At 38.6% G+C, this 16254-nt stretch overlaps 1 protein-coding gene across 13 annotated transcripts in view; it reads right to left on the bottom strand.

Annotated features, from left to right (window-relative positions):
- LOC102970387 (ABI family member 3 binding protein) overlaps nucleotides 1-16254 on the bottom strand; it is a 257824-nt gene that overhangs the window by 159683 nt on the left and 81887 nt on the right. For all 13 annotated transcript variants that reach the window (XM_042998592.1, XM_042998593.1, XM_042998589.1 and 10 more), the window contains exons 3-4: nucleotides 7656-7724; nucleotides 4136-4268 (exon numbers count right to left, since the gene is read on the bottom strand). In XM_042998592.1, the coding sequence (XP_042854526.1) occupies nucleotides 4136-4268; nucleotides 7656-7724 (202 nt within the window). The remainder of the gene's footprint in view (nucleotides 1-4135; nucleotides 4269-7655; nucleotides 7725-16254) is intronic.

The following is a 16254-nucleotide window of genomic DNA, read 5'->3' on the forward strand; positions in this document are numbered from 1 at the left end:
CAAACAGTAACAGAGCCATGTGTTATGAAGGATAACGTGATACGCCATTAATATTTCCAAACTTAAAACAAAATGAAACATAGGGGTTTTCTCACTTGGAAACTTACTGCATTGAGCTTTCATAGATTAAGTCGAAATCCAAGTATAAAGACAAAAAAATTTTCTTTGTATAGGATAAATAGGGCTGTATGCATCAATGAGAAAGGATGCCAATATTACACAGAGTGCCAGTATTAGAATTCAATGCATTACACTGATGCCAGTTGGTGTTCCTAATGCAAGCTAAAGGCATTCAGATTCCAATGATTATTTAATAAAGTACTCCTGAAGGCAAAACTCAGCTATATTAATCTTCTGGTTTTCAAGAAGCAAACATTCCCTATAGCTACTATTATTCTAACCTACTGGCTTAGTCAAAATTCTAAAACAAAAAAACCCCAGCATCTTGTAGGGTAGATTTCTCCAAGTCTGCTTCTAATTACATTCATTTAGAATCCTGGTGGATTTATTTGGGTGTTTATAATGTGCACAGTAGTCCTAGGGCCTTTCAACAAGGACCACTATTTTTTCTCAGCTACCACAAAGACTTTAAATTTCAGCTCTTTATTAACGGTATTAACTAGGAAGAAAGGAGGCATGTGTAAATGAAATCCGTAAGTACTCCAAATGCTTTCTTTTAAGCATTACCATTGAATTCTTCCCTGTTAGTCATGTCCTAAGAGTTTCCTATTTTTGTCCAGGATATCTTGATTGTCCCATTCATCCAGGTTTCAAAGTTTACAAGTATCTTGATATGTTATTATTGAATCTTAAGAAAAACACTTTATGCTAAGTAGAATTACCAATTTTGACTATTGTGATTTAATGGGCATGGCTCCATCTATTTGATGACAAGAGTAAAGCCAGGGTGTGTGGGAGATGAACAAGGGGGTTAGGGAGAGATACATGCATGGTCTGAGTAGCTTGGGTCTTCTAATCAATTGCCTTGGTTAATATCCTAGCTTCATCAGACCATCTGTTCCTCTCCTTCTCCCTGTATTATCTCTTTGTGCTATCAAACCATGGCAACATCTGTCAACTAGAATCAGTATCAGATAAATTCCTTCATGAAGGGTAAGGCCAAATGGAACTGAAGGAAAAATTTGAGGACAGGGGAAGAAATCATATCCAAAGCATGCTCTATGGATTTGTGGGTTAGTTAACTCCATGAATTTATCAAGCAAGTTAAGTAACTATTAAAATCAGCTTCATTTTGCTACAAGAGCTCCACATTTCCTTGCTTCCTTTTTTTGTTTCCCCTTCTGTCTTTAAATTAGAAACTCAAGAAACTGAAAAGGAGTAAGAAAGCAATCCGTAAATGTTAACCTTCTCAGCATGGTACCCTGGATCAATCCAGTAAAAGCTGGAATTACCACATGAAAGCCTATTCTGTCAAGAGTCCATGTTCCAAACAAAGTAAGTTAATGGACTTAGTGGTGGGTGATAAAGGAACATTTTAGTTTCTTTGAAACATCTCAAGCTTATTTTTCAAGAAATTTGGTTTTGGCACTATCTTCTACATGGGTTTTTCCAATAATTTCTTCCTTCAGAACTATGAACATGTGAAGGAAAATCTAATTTTTTTCTTAGTCTAAATTTCCTAATGAAAGTCATATGAAAGGTACTCTTGAGAACTTAGGAACATTTTTAAAGGTCTTTTTTTGGTTCAATTTAGACAAATAAAAATAAAACACTACACAAGAGATTATGTCCAAAAGTATATGAAAAGTATATGAAAAGTAATAGTGGATATTAAGACTCTAGTAAGATGCTGCTATGCTAGAACAGCGAAAATGCAAAATGCTGACAACATGAAATGCTGGTGAGGATGTGGAACAATCCGAATTGTCCTATTGCTTACAGGAGTGTAAATGGAAAAGTCAGGCGAAAAAAAAAAGTTAAATATACATTTCCCCTGTGACCTAGCAATTCCACTTCTAAATATTTATATAAGAGAAATTAAAACATAGGTCTACAAAGTCTTAAAGAAAAACATTTATAAAATCTCAATTCATAATAACCCAAAACAAGACATAAGTAAGTACCCACCAGTAAAAGACTAGATAATAAATTCTGGACTATTCACGTAACAGAATACCACTCAGAAGTGAAAAAAGAATGAGATGTGCCTGGGTGGCTCAGTGAGTTAAGCCATCAGACTTCAGCTCAGGTCATGATCTCGAGGCTCGTAAGTTTGAGCCCCACTTTGGGCTCTCTGCTCTGTCCCCCTCTTTCTCTGTCCCTCCCCACTCGTACTGTCTCTCAAAACTAAACAATAAAAAAAAAAGGAATGAACTATAACACACACAATGTCATGAAAGAATCGCAAAAACATGCTGAATGAAAACAAGGGGACACATAACATGCTGTATGATTTCATTTATGTACAATTATAGATTAGGCAAAACTTATCTACAGTGATGGAAATCAAATCAGTGGTTGCTTCTTGAGAAAGGTACTATCTGGGGGAATGAAAAGGTTCTATTTCTTGATGGGGCATAGAATACATGATTATGTGCATTTTTCATATCTGATCAAATAGTGCATTATATTGGATTTAAATTATACCTCAATAACACATTTTTTATTTAAAAAGGAAATGAGGGCATCTGGGTGGCTCAGTCAGTTGAGGGTCTGCCTTCAGCTCAGGTCATGATCTCATGGTTCATGACTTCAAGCCCTGCATCAAGCTCTGTGCTGACAACTCAAAGCCTGGAGCCTGCTTCAGATTTTTTGTCTCCCTCGCTCTCCACCCCTCCCCCCACTCACATTTTAACTCTCTCTCAAAAAAATAAACACTTTTTAAAAAGTTTAAAAAAATAAAAGTGGGATGAAACTTTTAAAATTTAAAAATCACTTTGAGTCCATTTAACTTTTTTTAAAAAAATTTTTCATAGAATGCCTCGGTTGAAGTGAATTTGGAATCCTTGTCAGATGCAAAGTTTTGAATTAAAAACATTTTTTTAATGTTTATTTTTGAGAGAGAGAGAGACAGAAATCTGGAGAGGGGCAGAGAGAGAGGGAGTCACAGAATCCGAGGCAGGCTCCAGGCTCTGAGGTGTCAGCACAGAGCCTGACGCGGGGCTTGAGCTCACAAACCGTGAGATCATGACCAGAGCCAAAGCTGGACACTTAACTAAGTCACCCAGGTGCCCCTGAAGTTTTGAATTTTAAAGGTAATGTAATAAATACTTATGATAAACAACCATTGTCTATCCCAGCTTCAGCATTCAGTACAGACCATACCAAATATATGTGCTGGATGGATGAATGGCAATCATTTGAAAATACATTAGATGTTTCTTATTTTGTCCAGTGCAGGAAGATAGGAGCTTCATTTCCAAACCTGTGCTTTTTCCTGTGTTTACATCTCTCCCTGTGTCTATGTCTCCAGTTTTCTCCAGCACTGATTCTCAAACTTAAGTGGGCATCAGAATTTTCCAGAGGCTTGTTAGAACACAGATTACTGAGCCCCACCTTCAGAGTTTCTGAACATGAGAAGTGAATCCAACTGATTTTGGTGCTATTGGTTTGGGGCAACACTTTGAAAACTACTGCTTCTAGTACTTCAACTGTCAAATCAAAGATCCATCCTTTTCCAACCAAAGATCAGTATTTCCAACTTTCAACCATCTTTCCTAACTGCCTTGGGCCTCATCCTCTGAGCTTTTATTACTCTTCTCACGGAAATTCCCCATTGCTATTTGGCTCATTCTCCTTTGTACTTGATTCTTTGGAAAGAAAAAATGCTTGTGTGTGTTTTCTATTCAGGTAGGTGGTTAACTTCCTCATGGGGAAGGGCCCTCACTTAGTATTTTCATTCCCCTCACGCTTAGGACAGCCTGTATAGCTAACGGGTGATCTGTATGTACTAATACCCCTGATATTTATACATTCTTCTAAAGCATGTACAGATACCAGAAAACCAAGAGGTAGGGGGCACCTGGCTGGTTTAGTGGATAGAGCATGTGACTCTTGATCTTGGGGCTGTGAGTTCAAGCCCCACGTTGAGTGTAGAGATTACTTAAAAACAAAAACAAAAACAAAAACAAGAGCTAATTTACAGGTTAAAAAAATCTTTTGTTAGATGAATTACCTGTCATTGGGACAGTGACTCGGCAATGTCCAGTCATGGTGTGGGTTAATGAGGAAACCCCAGGACAGGAATACAGAGCTTGGCGACAGAGTGCCGACCACCAGCTGGAGAGGTTTGCGAGAGCGTGTTTTACCTGTGGAGGTAACATACGGGTAACAGTTTATTTTTATATTGGGGTAAAATGCATAAAAATGACTCAGGAAGATGATGAAGAAGGTGAAACCATCAAGTGTCTTTTCATAGAGCACACCAATATTATTAATTTTGTGCCCATGAATTTAAGCATAAACCCAACAAAATATTATTTTGAGATTTATGTGTGTATGCATGTGTGTGTGTGTGTGTGTGTGTATATATATATATATATGTATATATATATATATGCGCGTATATGGGTAATGTATGCATGTAAAGTATATCCAGTCATACCCAGGTTTTATTTCTTGTGGGTTAGGGATGTATATGAAGGTCTTAGCTATTACCAGTGAAATGAATAATGCAAATGGATTCACTCCATTTCTTTTACAGATACAATAAAAGCATATTTGGTTCCCCATCCCCTACTCAAGACTATGAACTAGTGTGAAAGAATATCAAAGAATAGAAAGCTTAACATCTAGCTTGTCGGTTATATTCTTTTTACAAGCCAATTTAGAAGCATAAAAATCCCTTGTCATACTATTACAGTAAGCATTTTTTTTTTACCTTAGTGTCTATATAGAAAATGTATGCACTTTTTTTTTTTTTACACATTCTTAATAATGCTGGGAGAGTGGAGATAATATAGGAATCACGGTTCTTCTGATGGGACTAATTGGATTTGGGCAATGCCAAGAGATGGTGACAAACCACTTAAGATCTTTTTCCAGCATATAAGGGGCAGATATTTGCATTTTCAAAAAATATTGGAAACTTCAGGATTAGGGGACAGTGCAAAAGAGGAATGAAGATTCTTTGCCATGGAAACCAGCACTGGCTCAATAAAAAAAATCTGTAAATAAAATAATACAGTATCTAATAAAATTATGCAGAATATAAAACATTCTATATTTTCATTGGACCCTGTCTTTCATTTCGTGAAATACCTGTTGTATTTGCTATAGGAAGGATTTGTGTTATTTTAATCTAACACAATAGGAACTAATAGGAAGGTACCCTTTGTATGAGCTTAGTGAAAGTTACCTGAACCAAATGTCCTTGACAATTTTGTCAGGCTTGCTGCTTCTATTAGATTTAAGTTCTGTCAGTTGTTACTGTGGTAAAAACCCTTCTTAGCCAAGAATATGTATAAACAAGTAGTGGCAGATTGTTTCCTTGTAACATAGCTGAATTTTTTAAAAAGACATTTGAAATAATTGTCAAGGATAGCTGTTATTTTGTTGTAAACATGCATTTATCCTTCTCTATAAAATTTTCCAGTTCCACCTATGATACTACCTAGCATTACTATGATTCCAAGAGTCCAAGTCTGACTGCCTATGAGGGTAGATTAGAACCTGATGAGAGTGAGAGGTTTATGCTGTTTGAAAAAGCCCTGAAGGGATTCTGATATTCCTTTTCTAGCCCCTGATTGGTTCTCCCTAATGTAATACCACTATCTCATTCTACAAATGAAAACTAAGGCCAAGCTAAGTTTCAAGGGTATCCAAGTTCATACCAAGAGTAGGGTCAAGACTCAAATTTCTGTCTTCTGAACTGTACCTTTGTTTTGTTGTTGTTTTTTTTTTTCCTACATCACTGGCATAGCTCACCATGTATGAAGATAATGCCATTTAGAGACAAAAGATAAATTTTCCTTTCTCCAAGGGAACCTAAAGCCTACAAGACCAGAAAGTATTTATTTCACTAAGTATCGATCTGATACAAAAGTGATTAAAATGTATGTGGTAAATGCAAATATAAAATGAATCAAAGTTAATACATTAGTCATTATATCATTCTCAAATTCACATTACAAAAAAAAAATTACACCCGCTGCCTGAAAGGAAAGGTGGGGTAGTACAGTATATCCTGAACAAAATGAAACAATTTCCTGAGCCCGTCATCACAAAGAGAAAAATAATTTCCAGACCAGTGCCATACAAGTCCCCACAAAGTGCTACTGAGTTGTAATCATTCTTTTGACGTCCCTTACACATCTTTGTGTTTTTTGTATTAAGAAAGAGTTTGATGAATGTGAGGCCAGAATCCCATGGGTCCTTACTAATACTTCTTGACTCTATTAAATATTTTGAAATAAAGTCTTGAAATGGTGACTATCATTACAAGTTATAAGGAGCAACTGAAATTTCCCTGATGCTTTGGGATAATTTAAGGGGCCAGGAAAAGGGGTTTGTATTTTTCAAAATGCTTGACTATTAACTGCTTCTCTAAAAAAGACATGAAAAACAACCGAAGGAGGGGAGGGGACTGTGGCAACCTATTTCTGGTAACTGGCTTGGCTGATGCGTCCAGAGGACAGGATTCACAACTGCAAAGGGGAGGTTTGCTCAGTGTGTTTAAAGATCTGTATGCTCCCCCCACCTCCATGCCAACCCTTTAGAAAGATCTAACAAAGGAGACCCTTCGTTGTTTGACATTTAGTGTACTATAAAAGAGAAACATGATTAGGAAATATGTAAAGAATAATTGACATTAGAAAATGAAAGAGAAAACCAAACCTTTTTCTCAAGTATCTACAGTTAGGGAGATTTAATACCAGACAGTAAAAGCATATTCACAGCTTCTACAGCCTCTTACAGCAAGGGCGGCTTATTTGATCTGAGAAGCAATTTTAGTAGTGAAATTGGAAAATGTAAGGTTTTTAATCTTTCTCCAGCCATGTAGAAAAGGCTTCTACTCACTTATTCCACATGGCATTTACTTTCCTGTTTCATGTCTCCCCATCCCTGGGAGTATCTGTGTTGTGTTGCTATTGTTTCATGAAAGCAGTCCTTGCTCTATTTGTTCGACTAAATAGAAGAGGTTTTGAAGGAAGAGATGAGGAGTCAAGTAAAACCCAAGTTCCAACCCATGTAACATGCCTATAAATGAGTTACGCTTTTGAAACGTAAACAGTCTCCTTTAACAAAGGTTAGACATCAGATTTTGCCCTTAAGATCCGGAAAGCACAATAGAGCATGGGTTCACACACTGCCAAGTAGAAACAAGTAGAAACAGGCTAGCAGGAGCTAACTCTAAGTGAGCAATTGCTGTGGGCCAGGCCCTGTGCTACGGGCCACACATGCATCAACTCCTTTAACCCTCACAACAGCCCTTGTATGCAGGGGAGAGGAGGTACACACAAGTCCCGTAATTTGCCTAAATTCCTCACGTTTGTATGTAGTGGTGCTGGGAGAAGGTCCCAAGCAGTCTCTACAACCAGACCATAATACTTGCAAGGAGGGTTGACACAGGGCCTGCTGTGCTGTATATTCTAATCCATGCTCCTAAGGCTTCTCCAATGCACTTGGTCTCCGTGGGTAGAAATGAGAAGGCATGGCTTAAAGTTAATAAAAGCTTAAAAATGAACAAAATATACCTGAGCATGACTTCTTTTGACTTGGAGGAGGGGCAGGCCGCACAACAATCAGATACTTCGGTTCCGCATCTGGAAATGATAACATTATTTCTTCAGTAAAATTCTCTGAGAAGGAGCAACATTCACAACAGTACATCCATGTCCTGACTCAACGTTCTCCAGCATTAGTCATCATAACCACATCACCAGTGGATGACAGGACCCAGGAATTCGGTAAGTTAATACTTCCTGAGATGGTTCAGTCCACTAAGTCTTTTAAATGAATATTAAATCCAGATTTTCAAAACCAAATGGACAGGAGTCGGGGAGAAGTCTTAAAAGAATCTTGCTAGACACAGATTTCATGTCACATTTTCATCAATTCTTTCCTCTGCAAAGAGGTTTTCTTTTAATCTGATCATACCCATTTTGTTACCCTATCCTTCACGCTCTTCTGATGCTTCAGAATCAGAGAAGGAAAATCATACTTTCATAAGACACAACAGGGTCTCACATCCTGTGTGATCTGAAACTGCTCACTTCTCTGTTAATATCAATATTCTTTTTTTTTAATGTTTCTTTATTTTGAGGGAGAAGGAGGGGGAGGGACAGAGAGAGGAGGAGAGAATCCCAAGCAGGCTCTGCATTGTCAGCGCAGAGCCCAGCACAGGGCTTGATCTCATAAACCGTGAGAACATGACCTGAGCCGAAATCAGGAGTTGGACACTTAACCCACTGAGCCACCCATGTGCCCCCACAATATGAATATTCTTAATGTTCCTTTTTTTTATCCTACTTGCGTAATTTCTCAGCCTGTTATCATACTCAACCCATCCTCTTCAGGAGCAATTTTTAAATAGTCACCATTTTGTGTTGGTATACTTTCACTAAAATATGCCAATGGAAAATAAAGAAAATCTTTTAAAAATATTTAGCCTTTAAATAAATGATGTTTAAACAATCAGTATGCACTACATCAGGAACTAATAATTTATCAAATAATTTTTAAAAAATTTTTAATGTTTATTTTATTTTGAGACAAAGAGAACATGAGCAGGGGAAAAGCAGAAAGAAAGAGAGAGAGAGAGAGAGAGAGAATATCCCAAGCAGGCTTCATGCTCAGCTCAACCCAGGGCTCAATCTCACAAGTGTGAGGTCATGACTGGAGCTGAAATCAAGAGTCAGACACTTAAGCAACTCAGGCACCCAGGTGCACCCAAAAGCTTTTTTTTTTTTTTTTTAATTGATGTTTCCAAGATGGTTGATTTTAATATATATAAATAAGCCAAATGCACATTGGGCATACTAACTAGCATTTCCTAAGCACTTCTACTGGACTGATTGATGAATCTTATCTACAATAGTTCCTCAGTAACTTTGGATCCTGAAATTCATTCTATACCCAATTTCATTTGGATGCTGCAGTCAACAAGAGTTCACCTCTGCTTGTTCAGGCAGACCTCACATCTTTGTTTTGTTTTCATTCTGAGTGCAAACAGCTCCCCTCTCCATGAGTTTGGAACAGAGGTTTCTCTGCCCAAGGTTTTACAGAGCTGACCTTCTTCTCGGATACAGACAACGTGGCAATTCAGCCACTTTTAATGACTTGAGACTTTGTCTTTTACTGGACACTCCATACAACCTTATTTGTTATAACCTGCTACAGTAATTACACTCCATAAAGTAAACCAGGTAACCTCTTGAACTGACATCAGAGCTTTGGCTGTTTACTGATAATTACCTCATAACCACAACACAGATAAGGGAATATTCATTATGTTTCAGATCTTGTGTTTGAAAGCCTATCTTGCTTAGAAGAGCTTATACAAGGAACACTTAACCTAAATCAAGGTCCCTAATAAGAATATAATGTGTTTCCTGATTTTATTTGGGATATAAAGGAACAAATATTAAAAAAGTACCACATATTCAGTACTTTCTATGTGTAGATTATTTGTTAAGCACTTCACATTTGTGACTTAACTACTCGTGGCAACCCTACTTGATACATACTATCATCACCAATTTGATCATACTATCACCCCATACTATCACCCCAATTTGTAGATGAAGTTACTGAGGCAGGATCAGCTTTGTGGGCTGCAACATGCACCATCAAGCAGGGCCCCAGGTCCAGAGGGGTCTCATGCTTGGTTTAATGCCCTGCTGTCACCATCTTGAAATTCTTAATAGTTAAATCTTTGAATCTGTGTTTTGTGAGAGAAGCCTGAAGGGACGATAAAGCACATGTGTGAGTAGACAGGAACCATATGCAATTCCTGTGCTTTCTTTCCTTCACATTTAGCAGTTGAGATGCCCTATTAGGTATAGCATTCTGAGGGACCCCTTGTGGTAGGGTCCCCTCCTTAAGGAAAAGAAAAACCTCAAGGCAACCTGGCTACACGCATACGGGACAATATCCCTCACAACCTTGAAACATGAGACCACTTAATCAGACTACACGTTTGTGTGTTACCACATATGGGAGAAAAAGAAGTAGAAAATATATTTTAAAAAAACGATGCCATGTGGTGTTTGGGGCTCAGTTCCTTGGGTACGAACCCAACTGAGCGGTGCCAGCAGGAATAAAGTTGCTTCTTGCAAAGAAAAACCTCGGTGTTACAACTCTGTGTGAGAATCCTACTACACCCTGAGGCAAGGGGATTCAGCAAGACTCAAAGGTAAAACAAGGTGAACCTATTGCATCTAGGACTGAGGGAGAGGGTGCGGAGGGGGCTGAGAGGCCACACTGTTCAATCAAACCCATACTGGCTTCGCTGCAGAAAGAAGGAAATGGCATTTTAATGCCAATGGCAGAACAATCCTATAGTATCCTTTCTCATTCATGTTAGTTGTACCCTATTTGCCAACCAGTTCCACTGAAAATGATGACCTAGAAGCAAAGGGGAAACCAGAGCAAGGCCCGATTCCCCCCAATTTTCACATTTTCCTCACTCGTAAGTAAGTCCAGGGCGGGTTGTGGCAGCATGTCCACGCGCCAAGGAGTCAAGTAAAAAGAGCAGTTAATTTTGTGCACTTTCAGTCCTCTGGTAAGAATGAAGTACGTGTGCATGTATGAACTACCAAGAACAAAGTGTGGCATTTCAGGGACTCTGCTTAGGAGCTAAAGGCCCAATTTTGCATTTAAAATTAGCATTGCACAATGTAAAGATAACTGGCAAATTTCATGCTAATGATGTATAGTTTTAATTTACTTAATAGCATTAAATAGCAAATAAAATGATATCACAAGGTGAGAGAAACGAAGAAAGGAAAAATTTTATATTTTAATATCTTTAATGACATTTTTCTCCTGCTTTTTGAAACAAGGGCCTCCCATTTATGTCGCATTTGGCCTTGCAAATTATATGGCTATCTTAATCTAGTCCTCAAAATGCCCTTTTACTTTTAATGTTCTTTTTTTAATGTTTATTTTTTGAGAGAGAGAGAGACAGAGACAGAGCATAAGCAGGGAAGGAGCAGAGAGAGAGGAAGAGGGAGAGGGAGACACAGAATCCGAAGCAGGCTCTAGGCGGTTGACCCAGAGCACGATGAGGGACTTGAACTCACTAGCCATGAGATCATGACCTGAGTCGCAGTTTGACGCTTAACTGACTGAGCCACCCAGGCACCCCTACTTTTTTGAAGATTATTTATTTTGAGGGGTGGTCAGGGGGAGGGGCACAAGGAGGGGAGGGGCAGAGAGGGAGGGAGTGACAGCATCCCAAGCAGGCTCCACACTGTCAGTGCAGAGCCCAATGTGAGGCTCAAACCCAGGAACCATGAGATGGTGACCTGAGCCAAGAAAACAAAGGTAAATCTCTATGTTTCTTAAATTACCCTCACTGTGGTGGAGTCTCAGACCTAGCCTTTCACTTCCCTCCTTGATGCACATTAATTCAATTATGCCTCAGTGGTTTTAAAACAAAGTCCAGAAACATGAGAATAATAACATACATAGAAGCCAAAGATAGTGCCATGATCCAAGACATATGGTTACATGAGCAATTTAAAAGTAATTTTTGTTATGATCAGTCATTTTGCATAAAGCACAGGCTGTTACAGTCAATTACAAATTGGAACAGATGTGGGGAGCTGGGTGCAGTTATGTTGCCTCTCACTGCTCATTAGAAGCTTCCAACATTCATGTATTTCAGCAGACTCTGAACTTGGTTTGGAACACAGAGATGGAAAAATAAAACAACTAGAAAAACCAGAATTTCTATTTCTGTTATGTACTATGAAATTCTTTGTGGGCAGCCTGGAAATATATACACTGTAGCTTGATCAGCAATTCTGGCAACACATGCCAAAATATACTTCATTTAGAAAATGTGTATAATTAAAATGTCAATTTCAGCAAATTTGTGTAGAATGCAGTTACTTGAACCAACTTTCCATTCCTAGTAATTAAGCCTATATCATGTTGTCGACTAATTACATCTAATTTGTTTACTATTTCAAATGCCCTGGAGGTGAAGGATTGGGACGAGCTTACTTTTTAAGACAGTGTACTATTGAAATCCTTTATAAAGTACTAAATTTTTTGATAATGCAAATAATCCTCCCATGATTGCCCTGTTTGATACATGTCAATTATCACATGTTTATTAGAGGACAAGTACGTTGTAGGACACCGCTTCAGAATGAGGTCATAGCGAGGTTTATTTCTGCCTTGCGCGTTTCCACAAAATAAACATTTAATAAGCCAGCATGATCCTATAGGAAATCATGTAAAGGACTTGAACAAGAATAATAGTTTGCCCTTGCCATCTTTTTAACCATTTTGTCTCATATCAAACTAAATTTCTAGACATGAAAGCATGGACTCCAGAGCCTGGAATCAAATCCTGCTTTTTAGTTTGTTATACAAGGTGAGTGTTTAATGTACGTACATGTTTCCTCACCTACAAAATGGGAAGAATCATAGTACCTAGCTGCACAGAAATCTTAGTGATGATTAGCCTGTAACAGTGCCTAACACACAGAAAATGCTAAGTTTTAAAAAATATTTTTATTTTTGAGATAGAGCACAAGCAGGGGAGGGGCAGAGAGAGAGAGGGAGACACAGAATCTGAACCAGTCTCCAGGTTCTGAGTTGTCAGCACAGAGCACAACACGGGGCTCAAAACTCCTGAACCCTGAGATCATGACCTGAGCCGAAGTTGGACGCTTAACCAACTGAGCCACCCAGATGCCCCAGAAAGTACAAATGTCAGCTATTACGAGGACAATAATGATGATTTCTTGAAAGCAGAAATTTGCCTTAAGCGGCCCTGAGGACTTATAAAAAGGAAAGAAAAAGCTTAAAGCCTTGTTTTTTAAACCAACCACCACAGACTCCAAAATGCAAAAATATCACAAAAAAAGAAACTTACACACCATACGACAAAGATCTTATATCCTGACCAAACTTTAAACTGAGCTGTTTTTCAACAGGGCCCTGAGTCTTGGGGTTTTGTATTCATCTCTGTGTGGTCCGATTTTATCAAGTAGTTTAGGCAGGATCCTCTATCCTCCATACTTGACCACACTTGACATGAAATGAGTTTCCTTAACCTCCACCATCCTCTGATCACCCCAGCTTGCCCTTAGCAAGAGTCCTGTCAGGTCAGTTGAGCCAGAATCTCCCCTGTCTTCTTCATGTTTCTTCTCAGTTATTTTCCATCCACTGACTCACACCCTGTTCCATGGCTAGAAGTACTCACTTTTCCTTATTGTATTCAGAATGCAGCTTAATCTCTCTCCCATGCTGCAAGACCCCATTGTAGTGGTCCCCATTTCCCCTCAAATAAAGTTTCGCCAACCATCTTTAACAAGTACCACTGAGTAACTTTTCCCTTCATGATACTCACACATATCAATGGAAAAAAATCCTAGAATATTGGTAAGTAGAATCGGTCAGCACATACTATGGCTAAGTGTAGATTATTCCAGAAATTGTATCATAAAATGAAAATATACTTATTTCAACAGGTAACTAAGAGTCATTTAACAAAATTCAACACCAATTTTTTTTATTTTTTATTTTTTATTAATTTTTAATTTATATCCAAGTTAGTTAGCATACAGCACAATAGTGATTTCTGGAGTAGATTCCAGTGATTTATCCCGTATGTAAAACACCAGTGCTCAGCCCATCAAGTGTTTTCCTTAATGCGTCTTATCCATTTAGTCCATCCCCCTACCTACAACCCCTCCAACAAACCACAGGTTGCTCTCTATATGTAAGAGTCTAAGTTTTGTCCTTCTCCCCGTTTTTATATATTATTTTTGCTCCCCTTCTCTTATGCTCATCTGCTGTGTATCTTAAATTCCTCATATGAGTGAAGTTATATGATATTTGTCTTTCTCTAATTTCACGTAGAGTAATACCCTCTAGTTCCATCCACGTTGTTGCAAATGGCAAGATTTTATTCTTTTTGGTTGCTGAGTAATATTCCATTGTACACATATACCACATCTTCTTTATCCATTGTATGTATATACCCCATCTTTATCCATTCATCCATCGATGGACATTAGGGTTCTTTCCATACTTGGGCTATTGCTGATAGTGCTGCTATAAACATTGGGGTGCATGTGCCCCTTCGAAACAGCATTCCTGTATCCCTTGGATAAATACCTAAGTAGTGCAATTGCTGGGTCATAGGGTTGTTCTAATTTTTTGAGGAACCTCCATACTGTTTTCCAGAGTGGCTGCATCAGTTTGCATTCATACCAGCAGTGCAAAAGAGATCCTCTTTCTCCACATCCTCGCCAACATGTGTTGTTGCTTGAGTTGTTTATCTTAGCGATTCTGACTGGTGTAGGAGGTGGTATCTCTTTGTGGTTTTCATTTGTATTTCCCTGATGATGAGTGATGTTGAGCATTTTTTCATGTCAATACCAATTATTAATGATAAATAAGGATTCAAGGGAATCTTTCCTTAATATGATAAATAGATCTTAAGACATCTGACCTAACTTTATTGAATGTACTCTGCACATAATTCCTATTGAGTAACTCTCCCTAGTTTAACATTTAATTCTCCTTTTTCTTTTCATTATTTTTAAAAATATTACACTAGGATTCTGGGGGTCTTTTTAATTAAAAGATTTAAGTTAATTTTTAATTAAAAATTTTTTTAATGTTTATTATTTTTGAGAGAGAGCGAGAGAGAGAGAGAGAGAGAGAACAGAAAGCAAGCAGGGAAGGTGCAGAGAGAGAGGGAGACACAGAATCAGAAGCAGATTCCAGGCTCTGAGCTATCAGCACAGAGCCTGATGTGGGGCTCGAACTCACAGACTGTGAGATCATGACCTGAGCTATAGTCGGCCGCCCAACCGAGCCACCCAGGCGTGCCCAAAAAAATTTTTTTCAAGAAAGAGTATGCATGAGTAGGGGAGAGGGGCAGAGGAGGGAGAGAGATTCCCAAGCAGGTTCCAGGCTCAGCACGAGCCCAACGCAGGGCTTGATCCCAAGACCCTGGGATCACAACCTGAACTGAAATCAAGAGTTGCACATTAAGCCAACTGAGCCACCCAGGTGCACCTAGGATTCCATTTCATAACCTGCTACAGGCTTTCTTTTTAAATTTTATTTATATATTTAGAGAAGGAATAGAAACAGGGGAGAGGCAGAGAGAGAGGGAAAGAATACAAAGGAAGCTCCACACTGTCAGCTCAGAGCCCGATGTGGGGCTTAAACTCATGAACTGTGAGATCATGACCTGACCAAAATCAAGAGTCAGACCCTTCAGACTGAGCCACCCAGGAGCCCCTCAGCTTTTCTAATAAGCATCTAAGACTGTAAATTAGGAAACAAGAACATAATCAACTATATTATGTGTTCTTTTGGGGACTAAATTGAGGCAGTGGGTTAGAAGCATTACTGGAGTATTTACACACGAGGCCAACTTACCAGAACTATAAATTAGAACTAACTTGCTCACCAAGACCCAGATTTCAGTTTCTATGTCCATTTTCCCTTTTGAGGTGCCTCCTTGTTTTACTGAGAATGGCTGTCCTCTTCAAATTTATTTTCACTTGTTCTCAGAGAGGATCACAAAAACAACCATTTCCAAGTTACTGTGAGTGAATTCATGTTAATACAGTGCCTGTGCTCATGACACATTCTATTTTCATTACATGGGAAAAGCATACATCTGCGACTAAATACACACAGAAAGGGCATCAGGCAACAAGTAGGGAGAATATTTTGGCCCAATGCCTTTCCTATTCCTTTCCTTATTTCCTGAATTCATAAGGTGTAGAGAACCACCATCTCAATGAGCTGAAGACAGCTGGCTGGCAAAGGTTTTGTTAGAGACTAGACCTGGGGAAGGTGTGCAGGCTCTATTCTGGCAGGAGAGGGGCCAGGAAACAAACTGTTACAGTGCTTTAACGGTCTGGGTTACGGGAGGTGGACATCACCTCAGACACCTTTCAAGGTCCAGAGAAGGGATTCAAGATGAAAATGAATTTACAGGTGACTTTGAGTCTATTAAACACAGTCCATAAACACCTTTTGTCAGTAACTAGATTTTTGTAGTCTTAAAAAAAAAAAAAAAAAAAAAGGAGGTTGAATAGGTAGAATTACCCCTACTATAATTTAGAGGTTTAAAAAGAACAGTGATGC

The sequence above is a fragment of the Panthera tigris genome, chromosome C2, assembly GCF_018350195.1.
Source record: "Panthera tigris isolate Pti1 chromosome C2, P.tigris_Pti1_mat1.1, whole genome shotgun sequence".
Classification (NCBI taxonomy): Eukaryota; Metazoa; Chordata; class Mammalia; order Carnivora; family Felidae; genus Panthera; species Panthera tigris.